This window comes from Kryptolebias marmoratus, linkage group LG16 (genome assembly GCF_001649575.2).
Source record: "Kryptolebias marmoratus isolate JLee-2015 linkage group LG16, ASM164957v2, whole genome shotgun sequence".
Classification (NCBI taxonomy): Eukaryota; Metazoa; Chordata; class Actinopteri; order Cyprinodontiformes; family Rivulidae; genus Kryptolebias; species Kryptolebias marmoratus.
Genome location: NC_051445.1, coordinates 23,786,425 through 23,805,223, shown reverse-complemented (window position 1 = coordinate 23,805,223; position 18,799 = coordinate 23,786,425). Strand labels below are relative to the sequence as shown.

General features: G+C 39.6%; 1 protein-coding gene across 2 annotated transcripts; it reads right to left on the bottom strand.

Annotated features, from left to right (window-relative positions):
• Nucleotides 1-562: 562 nt before the first annotated feature.
• fbxl4 (F-box and leucine-rich repeat protein 4) lies at nucleotides 563-15,540 on the bottom strand. Of its 2 annotated transcripts, XM_017413236.3 has the most exons (9): nucleotides 15,081-15,539; nucleotides 12,844-13,473; nucleotides 11,865-12,201; nucleotides 10,263-10,507; nucleotides 9,798-10,011; nucleotides 7,873-7,944; nucleotides 5,632-5,756; nucleotides 5,197-5,384; nucleotides 563-4,408 (listed from the first exon to the last, which is right to left on the bottom strand). In XM_017413236.3, the coding sequence occupies exons 2-9, from the start codon at nucleotides 13,338-13,340 to the stop codon at nucleotides 4,245-4,247; spliced, it is 1,842 nt and encodes a 613-aa protein (XP_017268725.1). In that variant the 5' UTR covers nucleotides 13,341-13,473; nucleotides 15,081-15,539; the 3' UTR covers nucleotides 563-4,244. The 2 variants fall into 2 exon arrangements, with proteins under 2 accessions (XP_017268725.1, XP_024861045.1); XM_025005277.2 differs by lacking the exon at nucleotides 7,873-7,944 and having other exon boundaries at nucleotides 15,081-15,540.
• Between the last annotated feature and the right edge of the window lie 3,259 nt (nucleotides 15,541-18,799).

Below are 18,799 nucleotides of genomic sequence, written 5' to 3'. Positions count from 1 at the left end.
ACTCAAAACAGGAGTTATTTCTGGTTCTGACACAAAGGGAAGCTCTGCCCACAATGCATGCAATTGATATGGATGTCTAATTTTGTTAAAAAATAAAAGTAGAAAAGAAAAGTTTAAACAGGCAGCCTAACCCACTTGTATTATTTGTGTCATTCTGCTGCAGAACTTTCATGCAAATACTGCAAATGTCTGAATGACTAAACAGCTAAAACATTTCCTTTATTTGTTTAAATATAAACAAGTTCATTTCATTTAGGTCAAATGTACAAGGAGCCACTGCAGACAGGCTGAAGAGCCTCATGTGACTCCAGAGCCACATGTTACAGACCCCTGGGCTAAGCTAATGAATACTGTTTGTTAATTACTGTACACAGTATGCATTGTTCTCACTGCGCTGCTGTAGTCATCGCTGAAGGAATTATATCAAAAGCTAATAGAGATGAAAGCTTACATTGGTCTGGTTCAGGAAACTGACGTGTGCACTTCTTATGAGTCTAAGAAATGCAATTTTAGGTTCAAACAAAACTCAGAAGCAGAAAGAAAAACACCACACCGCATGCAATCACAGTTTAAAGAAAATGTTCAATATTAAAAGTTTTTAATCAAACTTGTGATACAATAGGAAAAATCAATAACTGGAGGCAGGAAATCTGCGACTGCTGTTGCTCACCTGCATTTTAAAGGTACACAAGATAAAAAAAGATCCTCAACTCCAGCTGCATCGGTCGAGCAAAACCTTCAAACCAAACACACAGAGGACCTCAAACAGCACAGCATCGTTAAAAGGGAAACAAAGCTAGACTAAAAAAAAAGAGATTGTACATTACTGTTTCTGCATCCACAATCACACCACGCAGGGAAGTGAAAATAAATATTTTTGCATAATAATTCACATGGCTGATATACAGTATATGGCAAATTACTGTGAATTCCTTTGGTTGAAGAAGGTTCAAAGCAAAGCGCTTCACTACTATCTACACCACTTAGACATCACAGCACATTCAAACAAGAGTATAAGGCACAAATATTTACTAGTAGCATGTTCAAGGAAAAATTCAAGTTTTCTTACAAAGAAAAAAAAATAAAAAGATCAAAAATCTTCCCGAACTCTTTTGCCACAGTGACACTGTGGCTTCCTGTGGCAGAAATAAATAATCAGCAACAGCTATGTACAACTACTGCAGCATTCAACACCATGGAGATCGATTAGTTTAAGTTAGATTAGTGCTAACGGATTGTGTTCAAGAGAAATCTGACTGAGTCCGGTGCAAGTTTTAATAAAAACCTCAGGTGTTCCTCGTTTCTGGAGTCAAACATTTGTTCTACAATGATAATAACAATAACAACTATTATTAATTATTATTATTATTATTATTATGCACAAAAACAGTGTAAATAACCCCTGAGCTGGAGAACAATAAGGATGTATTGACACTGTCTTGTTTTAAAAGACCATTCTCAGTTTACATGTTTTGGAGCGTTAGGGGCTCCTCCTTCAGCTTTATTTTAGTGGGAATGGAAGAAAACGCGTCACAAAACCAGGATCTTTCAATATAGCGTTACTTCTGGGGACAAACCTATTTGTTCCCATCTTAAAGAGCAAACACAATTATCTCACTTCTACGTAAAACAGCTACATCCGTCCAACCTAAATGAATAGCTTACCGATGCTTTGTGCCGCGGACTGTGAGAGCTGATGTTAAGAGCGTCTGATCCGACAAAAACTTTCTCTGTTTCAACCAAGACAAATCTGAGGCAAACCTGGAGCAGGCCAGTTATACCCGATGAGTTTCCACAGCTACATTAATCCAACAGAAAGTTCTCTCCAACACAAGTTTGATCATTTAAAAACTACAGTGGAATCAAATCATCTCATGTAGCTAAAGCACTGGAAATGTGGTGACACTCGGCTGCAACACAAACATCAACATGTTGGGTTCAGAATATTTAAAGCAGAATTTATCAGTCAGATCAGTTTTGTCATTTAAAGCAGCACGATTGGCCTTTAGACACTCGGTTGTTTTCCATTTCAAATTGTTAGAAATTAACGGGAATAAAGGCTTAAGGTAGTATCTCACTTTGCTGCAACAGCTGGAGACTAGTTGGTGACTCAATCTTGACTCATTGCAAGAAAATAGGGAAATTTTCCATTGCAGTCGCACTGAACTCTGAGTGTTTGCAACCAAGCAACTAGAAAGCCACGAGGGCATGTTTTAAGTGACCAAAGTTTGAAAATCATGACTTATTCTTGCAGACACTGTACCGGACTCAGTTAATTTTGTATAGACTTTAGACTTTGTATAGACTGTCTACTTGAATGTAGATTTGAACCAGTTTTTTCAATATTATATATCATGAGCCTGTTTTCTTTTTTTTTTTTTTGGATCTGGGCATGCTTTCTGTCAGAGGAACACTCCAGTCCAAGTGTCAAAATACAACTCTCTCCTGAGACAGGTTGGACGCCCACAACAAAATCAATACGGGTTTCAGATGCCCATGACGACTCAAACTATTTTGAGAGAAAATTTGTTGGATTTTTTGGGAACATGTTGAAAACTTAAGCGACAAAACTGCCAGCGTCTGCAACTCCAGGGAGGAAACTCAGAGCCCCTAAGGATGTAGCGAGACACACTGGAGACTCCCTCGCGAATGCTTTTTGCCAACTAGTCACCAGCAGTGGCAGTCCAATGAGGTACTAGCTTTAGTTCTTCATTTATAATACTTTAAAAAACAAAAACAATTTTTTTTTCTTCTTCTTTTTATAAGAGTATAAATGTTTCCTTGATACCATCAGTGCACCTCTTGAACAAGGGCTGCTGATGGGACTTTCTGTTTTTTCTAAGATGACATGCTTGTGTTTGCGTCTGCAGCTTGTTACACCACAAATTAGCATATCTGCATTAAAGCTAAAGCTGCATCTCTCTGATTTGACCTTTTAAACCAAAAACACCTTTGAAGACAAAAGGAGCAAACTGCGATCTTATAATGCAAACCAAACAGGCTGGACGCTGACAAACGCCTTCAGAATGACGCTCGTGTTAACTCACAGAGTTTAAAATATACCACTCTTATTTCTCAAATTTAAAGAAGCACCGCTTCACATTCTTTGCATGATCTGAGCTTACTTGAGCAATTGTGTCCAGCCCAGATCAAAACAACTCAAAAGGGATTGTTCCTAAAAGGACCTGCTGTACGTGACCAAACAGCGGACAAGATGACAGGAAGTATAACTTCCAGCCAAGTGTCTTTCTGTCAATTTAGTGTGTGCCAGCATAAGCTCTTCTACTCAGTACTGTAAGAACTTTCATTAAGTGGCTCAGTCCACCCCTTAACATCTACCATCAAAGAGCCCTGTGTTAACAAAGCAATAAGTGAAAGAGACACAAAAATTTGTGTCAAGTGGAAAAAGTGCGTATTGTGTTTTTTATGTTTTTAAACCACAACTTGATGCCTAAAATGGTTTCAGAATATAAAAAGTGTTCAAAATTTCAGTCAGGGCTTACAACCCCCAGAAATACATTAAAAAATGATTATCAATATCAATAACAAACACTGTTTTCTTTTCAAGTGTATTTTTTTTTACGTTACATTTATTTTGTCAAACACCCTAAACAGTAAGAGTGGTATGTTTGTAACGTCTGTGAGAATAACAAACCAGTTCCGTGTTTTAACAAGGCACTAAGCAAGGCCCCGACTTCAAATCAACGTGACGATAAGCGTCCAGAAAAGGTAAAGGTACGTTTCACACTTGCTGTGCTCCTTTTTTGTTTTTTTTGCCACAGATGTTGCTTTGTTTGTGTGTTGCATCTCTTATCAAGGCAGAGATTCTCATCTTGTGTTGTTTGGCAATAAAAACTGTAAATGGTGTTTAATACTCCAAAAAACCTGTACAGCAGCTTTACAGAAATGTCCCTGATTTTATGTCACCACAAAATAACAAGAGAAAAAAGAAAAGAAAAAAAAACTCTTGTGCTGAACACTGTGCAGACTCGGAATCTTTAGCTGTTTGTGTCCAGCCTGTAAAAAAAAAAAAAAAAAAAAATCCTAAAAACCTCCTCACACAGTCCCAGTGCATTATTTACTGACAGCTCAGAGAGGATCTCGCTCGTGATACGAGCAAAGGCAGGAACACAATCTCCTGCAGCATCTGACCTGCCCCTGACTCATTACGGAGCAGTATGTGCCGGCCAGCCTCCCTCTCAACAGGATGCCTGTGGGCAGAGAGAAATGAGACGATGGCGGGGTCACTGAGTAAAACTTTTCTTGATGGCCACTTTGGGGAAGAGGCCGGACAGTTCTTGGACGACCCGCGTGTCTAACTGCGAGCAGAAGGAGACATCCAGGAGGATGAGCCGAGGACACGACTGGAGGAGTTTCTTGAGCGAGGCGACGCTCACCAACCGTGTACCTGTTTCCAAGAGGAATGTACAAAATGTTGCATGAACACATTGCACAAGGAAAGATATTACATGTAGCTATTCTGAACTTTTAAACTGCACTTATTGCAGATGTTTGTCCTCCTTTGCATGAATGCTCCAGAGCAGCAAACTAACAAAACCTCTGCTTTTTCACTGATGATCAAGCAATCAAACACATTTGGCTGCTACTTATCCTGCTCAATCCAGTTGAATATTTATATATATTTATATTTAAACATTGCTTCTGCATTCTGACTTAGTTTTTAAAAAATTAATCATAAAACTGTGTAATATGTTGTGTATGTCATTCAGCTGAGGTTATGTTCACAAATTCGAAAATCTGAAAAACACCAGCTGATTTTATATAATAGCTTTTACATGATGAAGAGGTAAAACCTTAGAATTAAAAAAAGATGAAATAACTTTTTTTGTCTGATGGTGAATGGGAACAAAATATTACATTATTTACGAGGGCAAAAGACAGACAGACATAATGTGCACTTTGGACCATTCCTCTTTGATGTGGTCTTTTATCCTTTAATGTAATGACGGTCAGGAGAAAAGAGTAAAGCAGACAGCTATAATAAAGATATTATCCAGAAACCTTTGCTTGTTTTACACACAGAATGTTTTCCTAAGAGGCTGGCTGCTTGAGGTCTGTACTCAGAGCCAATTTTTGCTTCATAAACATCAATAATTACAAATATGCAACGTAATGATGTCTCTAATTTAAAAAAAAATAGAAAGAAATGGCAACATATGAGTGATAAGAGCATACCGAGTATGTCGAGGTGCTGTAGCGAGGGGCAGCAGGCAGCGAGCTCCTCAATATCCGAGTCACAGACGGTGCGGTTGGCCGTGAGGAAGAGCTTTCGCAGCTGTGGCAGGCAGCGGGCGAGCTGCTGGAAGCAACCTGTGCTGCTCTGCAGCGTGGGGCACCAACCCAGGTCGAGCTCCTCCAACATCCTGAGTGCACACAGACCACACAAGAAACCAAATTTATGGTGGTCTACGGCAGCAACACTGAGTCGCTGTACATACATTTAGAAACACGGTGTGTTGTAAAGGTCAGGGAAGACTCCAGTTTGTAATTTGCATTTTCAAATTACAAATGACTCGCATGTGACAAACTGGTGACGGTCACTGAGGTCACTCCCCAGCTGTTCAGCTCTGTCACCACTGTGTGTTACCGTACTGAGCTGGTGTTTCCTACCTGCAGCCAGAAACGAGCTCAGCCAGGCCTCGATCTGTCAGGTTTCTGCAGCGCCACAGGTCCAGAGAGCAGAGTGAGCGACTGCGAGCGGCCAGCATACTGGCTACAACATCATAATCCTCAATCTACAAAAGAGACATTTTACTCTGATTACTCCCGTCAGTGTGTTCTGTGTTTATACTGAAGCTTAATGGAGGGCACCTACTCAGACTTAAACAACAACTTCCTGACCCGGTGCAACCGATTCATCAGTTCTGATTTGTAAGTTGTCACCATGCCTGCTTTAATAGAAGAGACAACAAAATTCTGATTTTCACTTCCACTGATTTACACTTTTCAAGCGGGGATCTTAAGCTTTAGACAGCCAAACAGAACTGAGGAAATAACAACAGAGGCAGGATTTAATTAATGATCGAGTTAGTCAAAAGTCAATTCTCTCAGTCTGCCTAGTTTAGCTTTAACAAAATTTGGAAATGTTAATTAAAAAGTTGATTAATAGTTTGCTTGTAGCACTAAACCTTAATTTCTCGAGCAAGGGACCAAAGCCCAAACAGAGGATACCTTCTCTGTCAGGTTGTTATCGTTTCCTGGTGGCAGGTAATGTTGGCCACTTTTTGTTCTTTCATCCAGAGATGAAAGCGAGATTGTGCCTTTAATAACTAAACAGCCAGCGTAGGGATCTTGGCCACAGAAAAATAAACTCCACACTGAACATTTCTCAGAGTCTCAGAAGGATATTCAAACTAAGACAAGAGGGGCTGCGCAGGTTTCTATACTGATTACAGAGGTGATTACAGAAAAGACAAGAGAAATAAACACCAATCAGTCATGTAGCAGAGTTACAGATTATGTAATTTTATCAGTCATGAGCTTTTTGTTAGTTCTTGTAATGGAATTTTAATTTTGTACCATCAACCTGCCAGGAAGTAAAAATTAAAACTAGTCTGTCTGACTAAATCTGCCTCATTTACATGATGTGCTTCTATTGTACTCATGTTTAATTAATTTGCATTGTCCCCATTTTTAAAACAATAAATAATTAGTGTACAAGTGTTGGTTTTTTTTTGTTATTATTGTGCGTTAACACTTATGTCAGACACTCGGGTTGGTGAAAGTGTTTTTACACATGCATTACACTCACTATTACAGTGCGGAGTACAGCAGAAAAATCGGGGATCGCCCCTACAAAGAGCATAAACAATAAACTTTAGAAACTAGTTATCTGACAAAAAGCCTGAAAACTGATTTGAGTCTGTGGACAAAACCCAAATGTTGTCCAGTGTTAAAAGCTTTTAAAAATAAAATAGTCGTTGTGATGAAAGTAAAAAAAAAAAAAAAAAAATGTTGGGGTGAGTTCTGTTCCCAGCTCATTTACAAAAGCTCCCCCATTAAAACTGTGAAACACTAAATAATTACAAAAAGGATTTGCTCATTAATCTGTTTGTGTTGATATAGAAAAAACAGTTTATTAGTAGTATTAATGTGTGTCCATAATAACTACATGTACGCCATACAAGCAGGACAGACCAATTCAGTGGACAAAACTTTCATTGAGATAAAAGATTGTTCCTTTCTTCTCTGGTTGTTAAATGAGACAAATGACACACATCTCTTCACTGTCCTTTCAACATATACAGTATGTGTGGAGCTTATAAAATTAATAGAAAAGCTAAGTGAAGCCAGCAAGGGATGAAGCTAACAAGGATCAGCCCTCAAATTAAACAAAGTGAGAGCTGTTTCCAAACCCCCCTCCACCCCTCCATTCAAAACACATCAACTTAACTTTAGATTTCTTCCAATCAATATGCAGGCAGTCATTTTGAAACCACTTCCATAATTAGGTAGATGTCATTTTTAAAGCACGAGTCTTTGCTCAAGTTTAGAGTGTTCCTCCGCCGTTCCAACTTTTAATCCAGACCTAATCACAGCCTGGTGAAAACTGAAATCAAAAGGGGGGAGTCTGAGGTGAATTAACAGGAATTTAGTAAAAAGAAATCTGTTAATTAAAAAAATATAGCAGCTGGTAATCTTATCAAGTAAAAATGAGCTCAGTTAATCCTTGTCTTTACGTATCGTGTGTTTGTGAGTATGTTCAGCAGTGTGTGTGTTTGTCCTGAAGCAAGAGGTGAAAAACTTTGGGTTTCACTCCAGTTTGTCCTATGAGCCAAAAACAGCTATAGTCCAAGGTTTATTTACAGTTATGTGCAATCTACAATCATCACAACCTTTCCCCATTCTCACCCTCACACAGCTGCCCAGGTTGAGGTGCCTCAGCTCTGTGCAGAATGTCAGGATGTTCAGGATGGCTGTTTGCTGTTGAGAGAGCAACCAGAAAGTCAAGAAAGGAACAATTTGTGCTTTTGAAAAGAAAGGGTGTAAAAGTGGAAACAGGAGGAAAAAAAATGAAGGCAGGTTGCTTTATTTAATCTGTACCGGAGACAAGTTTTCAACAAAGATTTTAACAGTCTGATAACACTGAGTATTTAAGGAGATTTAATAATACACAACAGATCATTTCCACATTTCCTGAGAGTGAAGCAAAGTGTGGACAGTAACCTCTCCTGTGGCACGGCAGCTAAGATGAAAAGATGGGAATTCAACACCGCAATTGCCAACACGTGTGCATCTGCAGCAGGAGAAAGTGTCAGAGATGAAAGTGAAAGCCTTGTGTGTGTGTGTGTGTGTATGGGTGTGTACGGGTGTGTACGTGAGCTGAACTCAGTCTGGCATCTTCATAAGCGCCTCTCTCCGGTGAGCTAGTCATTTAATTAGAGCACTGACAGGGTAATGACAGCGGAGATGTCAGGAGCCTCAGCTCACACTGTCTGTCCTGACGTAAACAACCTGCAGTAAGCTGCCAGGCTCCACCGCAAAAAAAGTCTACGCTGCCTATTGCCCACACTGCCAAGACTGCTGCAAAGGTGCTGAAGTGCAGCACCAAAACACAGCGGACATGTCTGAACCCTGGACACATGCATTGAAGTCCTCTGGACTCTGAGCTGAGAAAGTTCAACTTAAAAGACACCAACAGAGAAGCTGGTGAACAAACCATCAGTACAGCTGAAGGAGAGAGTGGAATTTATCATAAATGGTTTAAATGCAAGACAGTCCATTATCTCTCAGCAGAAATGGCCATCATTAAAAGCCTTCCACTCCCACATGTGTCCGATGCTGAGAAAAGGTGTGTTTAGATTAGACACAAAGTAAAAACATATGGTGGTGTCAAAACACAACTCAATATACAAACTAAAATAGGTGCAACTTGGTAAAAAAATTTCCACCAGCACAACATATAGTGAGAAATCAGCTCTGCTGGTTACCTGACAGACGACTTTGTCAAACAATAACGTTTGGGCTGTCATATACAGAGACAGAGAGAAGAAAGGGCAAGCTGAAAGGCAAGTGTGAGAAACTGCACAACCTCCATTTACATCCTGAAATTATATGTCTGCGATTATTTTTAAGCCATCACATGCTTGTTCATCATCACCATTTCAGTGTTACCCTGTCTGCCAGCAAGTGCTCGCTGGCTGTCAAATTATTTCAAAATAAAAAATAAGCAGTAGTTGCATGTGTAACACAACGCAGCAATTGTTTTGGAATTTAGTGTGAACACATCCTAAGGCTAAAACGTTCCAGTTTGTTTCTGCTATTAAACACTAAAAGTGCGGTACATTTAAACGTGAGCGTTCACAGTCTGTTTACCAACTTGTATTTTTTTTGGCTGAACGCAGTATTTTGAATGAAGCTTTTCATTTCTTCTGTTAATTATTTATACAACAGCAAGCAAAACTTCTAAACTTTCTATAGCAAAGTCATATCTCTGAGTATTTCATAATTTTTTCAAGAAAGCCTAATAAAACTAAACCTATTTATGAAAACTATTTCATATTTCAATTTTGTGACCTTACAACCTGGAATTTGATTGGATTTTTTTGATTTGATTATAAGTAACAACGCTACAAAAAATACCTCAGATTAGTTGACTTAAAAGTGGTGCATGCATATGTATTCACTCCCTCAAGGTGGGAGTAAATACATAAATTCCAGGTTGAAAGGCAGCAAAATAAAAAGATTACCGGGGGGGCTTAAGTTTTTTTACAACCCACTATAGATTTAGCAAACACACATTTAAGTCCATAGCTTTGACAGCGGACCACACCTACCTCTATCTTGGTCCGGTAGAGCACCAGCCTGCGGAGGTGTGTAAGTTTGGAGATGTGTGTGAAGGCCTGAGGGTGGAGGCGGTCGCAGGACGACAGATTGAGCTCCTGCAGCACGGGACAAGTCTGGGAGATGACCTCTACACAGGCTTCATTCAGGAAGTGACAGCATGACATTTCCAGACAGACTAGACTGAGACCACAGGCCTTCATAAAACTGAGGAGAGAACAGAAGAGAAACAAGCGCAAGGAGACAGTGAACAGAAATAAAAAGATGCAACATTTTAGTTTTCTTAAATGATTTTTTTTTAGTTCTCATTTCATTTTAATTTAAAAGAAATTTCAGGGGGGGTTTTTTGTCAAAAAAAATAATATCCACCTTCAAAACTGTTTGCACTTGTAAGTATTTTCCACTTTTCTAAGGTCATTTTACTAGTTGCAGAACTTGCGGCCCGCTGATAGTCTGACCTGCTGAAGCCTGTCAGGGTGAGAGCTCCGCGGTTGCCAGTCCAGGACAGGTTGAGCCTCTGGAGGAGGGTGCAGCGGCTCTGCAGGTGTCCCAGGGAGGCGTCACTCAGCCGGGCCCAGTAGGGCTGCAGACTCAGCTGGGTGTACTGCAGCGGGTCGCAGCAGTGCTGGTGCAGCAGCTTGCAGGTCTGGGCCAGACGGCAGAGGTCTGGCAGGGTCAGGTGGCTCAGTATCAGCTGGATGAGCTGCGGACGGAAGACGGGGAGAGGGGTCAGGAGAAGGAGAAAAGGGAAGAAGGGAGGGAGGTAACAAGCAGAAAGAGTAAATAAGAACAAAAAAGGTTAATATGAAGCCAAAAAGCCGATCATTACATCTAGAAATAAAAATATAGACTTGTAGGAAGTGATTAACATTCGGAGGTACTCATTACAATGTCATGAAGACCAGTTAAAAAAGCAATAAAACTGATTAATAAGCAAAATCTGCATTTCATATAAGTGGTTATTGTGTTCTTAAATTAAAATATTGTAAGATGCCATGTTTATTTCTTTATTTATATTTTAAACCCCAAAGGAGAAACTCATTGTCTGTATTTTTTGCCATCACACACATCTGGGTGCCATCTAGAGTGCCCGGCTGGAGGGGTAAGGGCCTTGCTCGAGGGCTATGATGGATGGAGGCAGATGTGGGCACCTCATCTTCCCCACCCAAAGTTTGTGTTGGTCTGGGGATTCGGACCCACAACCTACCGATCACATGCTCGCCTCATTTAACCTCTGTTCCACCGCTCCCCTCCCATTGCCAACAACCCCTAATGTTACCTACGGGAACAACCACAATGACTGAAACTAGTTCAGCGATGGACGTCCATGGAAGAGTCGTTTGGGATGGAGAAGCCAGAGAATTCTGACATACTGATAAGTATTTACACTCAAATTAGTTTAGTAAAGTATGAATTCTACGCTTGTCCAATTTTGCCACATTTGTTTACATACATAGATTACAGCCGTCAAAATGTAGCTGAATCACGTGGCTCAAGCCTCCATGTGGTCTTTCGGCAGATTCAGCTGAGCTCATCATTTACATGTAGTGCCAACCAGAATTGCATGTCAACATAGCTGAAAAACTACTGGAGTAAACATTTTCAAACTGCACCATTTGATATAGTTCAGGCTAACCTTTTCTACGTCTGACTTCATTCTTTGGTATGACTGCCTTTAACAGAACGAGCAGGGTCAGTGATGAGTCAGCGTGTTTTGCACTAGGTTTATGTGCCTCTCAAAGAGAAAGAATGATAGGACTACTGTTAATGACAGCAGTTTGGAGAGAAGATGAAAGAACAAATATTAGGAGCTCTGCTGGTGTTTCAAAGCTCACGTCAGACAACATGAAAATGACTCTGTTTGCGAGTGCACATGAGATCAAAACAGCTTCAGAACGTGTCTGAGATACGATGTTCACCTGTTCGCTCAGAATGCTGGTAAATTTGGTGCACATAAACATACCTAAGAATACTGAAACTCCTAAAGTAGGACTTTATGTTGGTCACAGTGAAACATTTTGAGCTCTAACAGCAATGTGGCATAAAACATTTGTACACACCTCATATGGCAGTTTGTCAAAGTAGCCATTGCCTGTCCTCTGATGCTTGCCGTCTCCTCCTTGCCTAAAAGGAGCTCCGATGTCAGACAGCTCCTCCTCACTGTCGCTCAGGTCACTTATATCGATGAGGGGCATCTTATAAAGTGCCAGCATGGGTCTCTCTTTTACTCCCCGCAGGATGACAGCGTCCAGTTCAGTGTAGTAGTCCAGTAGGGAGCTGTTGACCTCCAGGCGCAGCAGATTGGTGGGGAAGTTGATGTGCTTGATTTTTGGGGCAAACTGTCGTGCCTGGGGAGTCAGTGCTTTGGTGGGCTCACCTGACCACAACACTTCCCATCTAAAAAAAACAGAAAGTGGATTCAAGTCTGTACAATAAAGCTTGTGCTTGGTTTTTTTAAGTTGTTAAACTGATATTGGTGCACTCTGTAGGATATTCGGTGGTCTTCTTGGATAGACACAGATCAATATAAGAGCATGTAGTGACACTAAAGTACTGTACTTTTCTATAAAACCTAAGCACAATGGCATTAAAATAATAAGAAAAAAGGAAAATATCCAATGGAAATAATGCCTCCTTCCCAACTTTTCACTAACTGCCCATTCAATGTTTCTAAGCCTATTTTATGTCATGCACTAAACTCAGTTTACAATAAATAAATATACAAATTACTCTAAATTGTCCCTAGGTGTGAGTGAGAGTGTGAATGGTTGTCTGTCTCATGTGTCTCTATGTGGCCCTGTGATGGACTTGCGACCTGTCCAGAGTGTACTCTGCCTCGTGCAGAATGACCGCTGGAGATAGGTACCAGCTCTCCCGCACCCTGAATGGAAAAGCGGGTTAAGAAAATGGATGGATAAATATACAAATGGACAAGGACCATAGGCCATCCCTTTAGTGTAGCTCCTTGTATATTGCTAATGTGGGTATTGTATAGTTTTTGGAGAGTTATATAAAAAAAAACACTTAAAGAACTCTTACCTGACATCAGTGGGTGGATTCTGAGAGAATGGATTGTGAGAGCAGGCCAGAATCTGTACAATGGCTCCTGGGTAGTATGTTTCAAACACCTCCACTGCTGTGGGATAGACAGGCTCCTCAAAGCCCAGCTCAATGTAATCCTGACTGCAGAAGTCATTAGGGATGCGACGAAAAGGTAGCGGAGCACTGGCGCACTGTTCCCACCACGTTCCGTAGGCTCTGAATACAGCTGTCTGAGTAAAGTCCCCTGAACTGGGGTAAACATTGGGGACCCCTGCCAGGTTCCACATGGTGTAAGACATACTGTTCTCACTGCCATAGTGGGAGCTGAAATCCAGAACCTCCTTGGCGTACTGCTTCACCTCAACACTGACTGGCAGCACGGCCCGCTGACCAGATTCCACGGCGCGCCGACTGGTCAGAGCCTCGCCTCGAGTCCCACTCCTGGAGCGCCGCCGCAGACATATATAGTAAAACATGCTCAAGAGGGTTAACATAGGGAACTCTGGGGTTGATGGGGGCAGGGGGAAGAAGCGGAGCCTTAGGAGGAGGAAGAGCCTCCAACTAGCAAATTGTCTCAAGGGCTGGGGATGTACAAAGTGCAATTAGGAGCCCAGCTGCATGCATGACCTGTGAGTTCGGCAGAAACAAACATATACAAGAGTGAGAAAAGCAAAACGTCAAGTGGGAGACACCACACAACACAAGACCTAATAGATCATTTTAAATACTTATTTCAATCTAAAACTAAATATATTGCAGGCAAAGAATGAGTGGCTGTAATATTTGTAGTAAATAAATAGAAAAGCATGGCAAAAAATAGAATTATGGTAACAATTCCAGTCACTTTTCTCAGTAGTTAGTAGTAGTCAACCCCATATAAATCTTAAAATAACACAAAGTGGAGTTAACAAAACATCACTATCAAAAACATGTTTTACCAGAGCTGGCATACTTATTTAGAAAAGCATTTACATGATTCATCACAAAAGTATCCAACCATTTAAGGTAATCTAGTTCAGCTGATTGTGTACAGTGTGCATTTTGTTTAACAAGTAGTCTTCTTCTGAACAACATGCGGCCAGTGAGTTAAATTTAGCAGACGGCATTTTTGATCAGACAACACAAACTGAGAAAGTCACATCTACAAATCCCTGCGCCTTAAGCTCTCATATGAAATTTACATTTTTAAAAATAAGTCACCAAATATAGTCATTCGAAGCTTTTAAACTGCAAGTGATGCCAAAACGTGCACTCGATAGATAAAAACAGCCTAGATGTTTTTATTTGTGCAATCAAAACTGTAGAACTGAAAGGAAAAGCAGACTTTAAAAAGTGTATCTTTATCAAGTTTGATGCAACAGACTTAATCTATACCTGTAAAACATCAAAGAAGAAATACGATGCATTTCATTGACTTTTTCTGGAACCCAAACTAGTCTCTTAATATGGGCCAGAACTCCAAAAAGCTCTAGAAATAGGACTTTTCCAAGCCTTAACTGATTGCTGTAGGATCTGCTGACAGTTATTGGTGGTGATGTTAGTTATTATTTTACATGTCGTTTTAGCTCATCATTATTAAAACTTTAAATAAGCTAACGGTATAGTGGCTGACTACATTGGGAGAAATGTTAATTGACAAAACAGGCAAAATGAGCCTTAATCTACACAACAGAGTTACTGGTGGTGCTAATATTAAGGAACAGCAATGTCAGTGAAAAGCAGGTCTGTAAAATATCCCATCAAAACTGGATAACGAGATATATTACTGCAAACAAACGCAAGCAGACTCGTCTTTTGTCATAGCTCTTCATCTGTTTAGCTCTTGACATAGAGTTAAAGTTTAACTTGTGACCTTACACCCATACAGATAAGACTTATTGGCTTTATCGAGGCTAAATAAAGAATAAATAACAATGCTGGGTTGTTCAGAATATCACTGACTGAGCTTCCCTTTTCGCAAATTAAAGCACGCCGACTTTAATTACCCTTAAAGTATGTTGCTATAAAAAGACGGCCTGATGTCTTGACTTTATCCCTGTAAAGTAAAACCGCTAAAGTGGCTACTAGTAGAATAAATACCAGAGAACTGAGAGCTTTCGCCCAGTTATCAGTGCTGTCAGTGTAAGCTAATCTAATGTTAGCTAGCTTGGAAGCTGAGCTGTCACAACATGAACTGTTAGCTTCCGCTTTAAAGGACCAAACACTGACGGCAAAGAAACACAAATTAAATTTACGGGAAGTGTAGATCAAGCTCCTCCATTCATGAGAAGCTAGCCTCTTCTTTCCTCGGGCTTTATCCGGATATTTCAGCCCGCATACAGCTTTCCAGTCGTTTATCTTGTGTTGCCTTCACGAAACAGTCGGACAACGCATCAACCAAGAATAGCACACTATAGCCAGCCACAAGCCGAGTCTAATACAGTAAAATTATTTTAGCAATACTATACAAGCAGAACAAAAGTACATATTGAAAAACCTCGTGTCATAAAAGAAGCTGACAGCGGTCATTATTTCGGTTGAACTATCTCTTTCTCCTCATCATAGCACGACTTTCGTTAAAACTACTAACTATCGATTGAAAAACTTAAAAATAACTTATATATGTTATTATTTAACAAAAGAATGACTGACATAATGTGCCAATTCCGTCTTAACAGCTGTCTAACAGTGTATTGGTCTGAGAGTGGAAGCTACGTGGGCGCATTAAAAGCCGCACAGTTTCATCGTACAGCAACCGTCAACATCCGTTCAGCACCCTTTAAACGCAAAGAATTGTGGGAATAGTAGTTTACTAGGGTCAGAAAGAAAACAGAATTTAACTAAATTTTCATTTGATTGTTGCTGCAAACTGAAACTGAAAAAAGCAAACGGTGTCTTCTGACCTTTATAATAATAATAATAATAATAATAATAATAATAATAATAATAATAATAATAATAATAATAATTTACCACGTTTTGTTTTTTTGTATGATTTTGTGAAAGGTCACTCAAAGCCATATTGGTCATTTTAAACTGCTGAGTTAAGTTAGAGAGTTTGATGGATGGTGAACACTTATTTCCTTGTTCCTTGGCTTAAATTACTACTAAATTAAATTCAAAACATACCAACTTATACAGAATATATATATATATATATTGAAAATATTGTCAACAAAAAAATATTTACATTGTAGTTAAAAGATGCTGTAAGGCTAATACTTTGTGTGATCCATGTTAGATTTGAGACAATTCTAACATCTGTAAATTCTTTGTCTATAATAAACTATGACATGTTCATTAATTTAAACTAGAGAATTAATTTGATATATTGTTGTTTCTCTGTCACACAGAAACACGCTCCATCTCCTCCCATATTATTAACGTTCCCGTGGCCTTCAGATCAAATTGACTCAAAGTTACAAGGGCTTCTCTACCTCTCTCTAACTTTCTCTTTTTTGAGGGCTTCAGGAGGGTTAAGAGCCTCGCAAATCTAACTTCACATTCTGCCTGCCTGCCTGCATTTGTATTGTCCAGCCATGCTGTCTCTGCAGTGCACTGAGGCTCTATTGACAAAAAGGAAAGGACCCAGCCTCTTCACAGAGCAGCAGGAAAACAATCAGGAGTCCAACTCTCATTAGCAAGCTTTCATTGTGGGTGACAGAAGGAGAAAATTGAGTACTTTTGCTCTTTTTCTCCTAATGTAGAAACTGTTGAAATGGATGTTTATAGAGACAAAAATAGATTCACAGTAACTGAATGTGGGACTTTTTAAAAAAAGAAACATGTCTATTGGGTACCAGCAAGGTATTTCACTTGTAGTATAAAATATTTCCAATTGAATAGCTTTACTTTGACATGAGTTCATTAAATCTGCTGCTGCTCAGCATGTTTCTGCAAAATCAGATAACTCGTTCAACATGATATGTTTCTCTTACCCTGTTGCAGCTTTTCACATTTGTCTCGTTTGGTCTTTATCTGAAGTTGTGAAGACTGTAACACACGAGAGAGAAAAAAAAACACAAAAAACATTCACACAAAAACTATATAAACAGTATCCAGACAGATTTAGATTTAACAAGATAGTATAATGTGAACAGGGAGCTTCTGGGCATGCTCTGTGATTGACAGGCCAGACTCCTGTGAGCTCCTCTGGGCAAGCATCAGCGAGCAGCAGCCCTGCTACTGTCAGAGCTCTGTTCTGGTCCACTGTGCCCCTCCATACATATGCACATGGTCAGGCACACACACATGCAAATAAGGCTGGACACACAGATTACATGTAAACACACACTCACTTATGTGCACGTCCATGCACTGATACACCCACTGTCCCTGTGCAATGCCCCAGCTGGCAAAAGCCAGTAAAATAATAAGTCCGCTGTCGTTTCCCTTTTTGCCTAGAAAGAGAAATTCTGTTTTTTGCATGTATGGAACAGTAGGTTTGGGCTTTTTCCTCAGCTGTGGAGTGGTCAGTCCATAGGGAAATACACCTCTTGAGGTTGTGAAAACACCAAACCATGCTTGTTTATTCTTGTTTGGATGGAATCAGCAACAGCCAGACTTGCTCACCTTCTATTTTAATACACTTCATGGAAATAAAAATATAATTCTGAAGGATTAAACATTAAAGCATCAAATGATATTGGCCTACTATGTTCTGCGAGGTTCAGCTAAGCTCACAACATATTTATAAATTGTGTTTTCCAAAAACCAAGTTGGAATGTGTAAAATGCAAATGGAAAACATTCAAGGTCCATATTTATTATGTTAAAACTGAAATCTTGCTTTGTGGAAAAAAACATGCTAAATTTGTAATTACTGCCAGTAGTATTTTTCCAAAAGCGTGGAGAGGTACATGTTTACCATTGTGGTTCAGCTCTGCTTTTGTGTTTTAAAATCTGCGTTAAAAAATAGGTGACGCTTGCATTTGGAGCCTATCTTACAAAATATGTATTTTTAAGATCTTAGGACCTCAAGATTTTATAGTTATTATTATTAATTTTTTTTAAATCATTTTGACGTTGACCATGATTAGCAAATTTAGTCAAAAAAACAGCTATTTGCAAGGAAACTTTAGTATTTTTAGGAGAAATTTTGATTAATTTAGATGGAAGGAATTTTGTTGGAGTCAAATCTGTTCAGGAGCCAGAGAATAGCAGGTTGCAGTACACTTAACAACACTTCTTCATTCACCTTATTTCTTACACAAGCCTTCATTCATCTTTTATATAGACTGTATGTTGGAAAACCCATTGCAATCATTTTAAAAAGTAAATGTTTCAGACATTCAGCTTCTAATCAAGTTGGGGAGGTTTGTCTTATTTTTTATTTCTTAATGCATAAGACATGCACAGCCAGCGGGTGACGTCTGGACCTCAGGAAGGTCTGTTTATCGTTGTGGCAGAAATAGTAAGAGAGACAAGAAGACCCAGCTTGTTGATTTTGATCAATTTATTACAAAAGAAATAACAAAGAACAAATCCCAGGGGTGAGGCAACTTCAAGCAGCAGAATCTGTCTAGCCTAAAATAGTCAGAGAGTGCTTTTTTGAACAAAACTTATCAGTAAAACATAAGAAGACCACTAATCTCATCATAACTGGAAGGCTGCATCACTTAGAGAGCATCTGACTTAGCACCAAACTGGGCACCGTACAGGACAATTCTGTTACACCTCATGAGGAAATCTCAGAGGACCTGTCAGTACATTTTATTTTTCCACAACATTTATCACACATACTCTGATAATATAACATAATTATCAGAATATCATGAATAACATAATTCACACATATCATCCATCCGTCCATCCATCTTTTCGTCCATCCATCCATCCATCCATCCATCCATCCATCCATCCATCCATCCATCCATCCATCCATCCATCCATCCATCCATCCATCCATCCATCCATCCATCCAACCAGCCAGCTATTTTCTATATTCTTGATCAAGTGCAGGGTCAAGGGGTGCC

Bases quoted from the DNA above. Each gene is read 5' to 3' on its own strand.
- fbxl4 (XM_017413236.3), bottom strand. From the start codon at position 13,340: ATGTTAACCCTCTTGAGCATGTTTTACTATATATGTCTGCGGCGGCGC. The intron at 12,202-12,843 runs GTAAGAGTTCTT...TGTTTTTTTTAG, and splicing joins AATCCACCCACTGATGTCAG to ATGGGAAGTGTTGTGGTCAG. The intron at 10,508-11,864 runs GTGTGTACAAAT...TTCCGTCCGCAG, and splicing joins TTGACAAACTGCCATATGAG to CTCATCCAGCTGATACTGAG.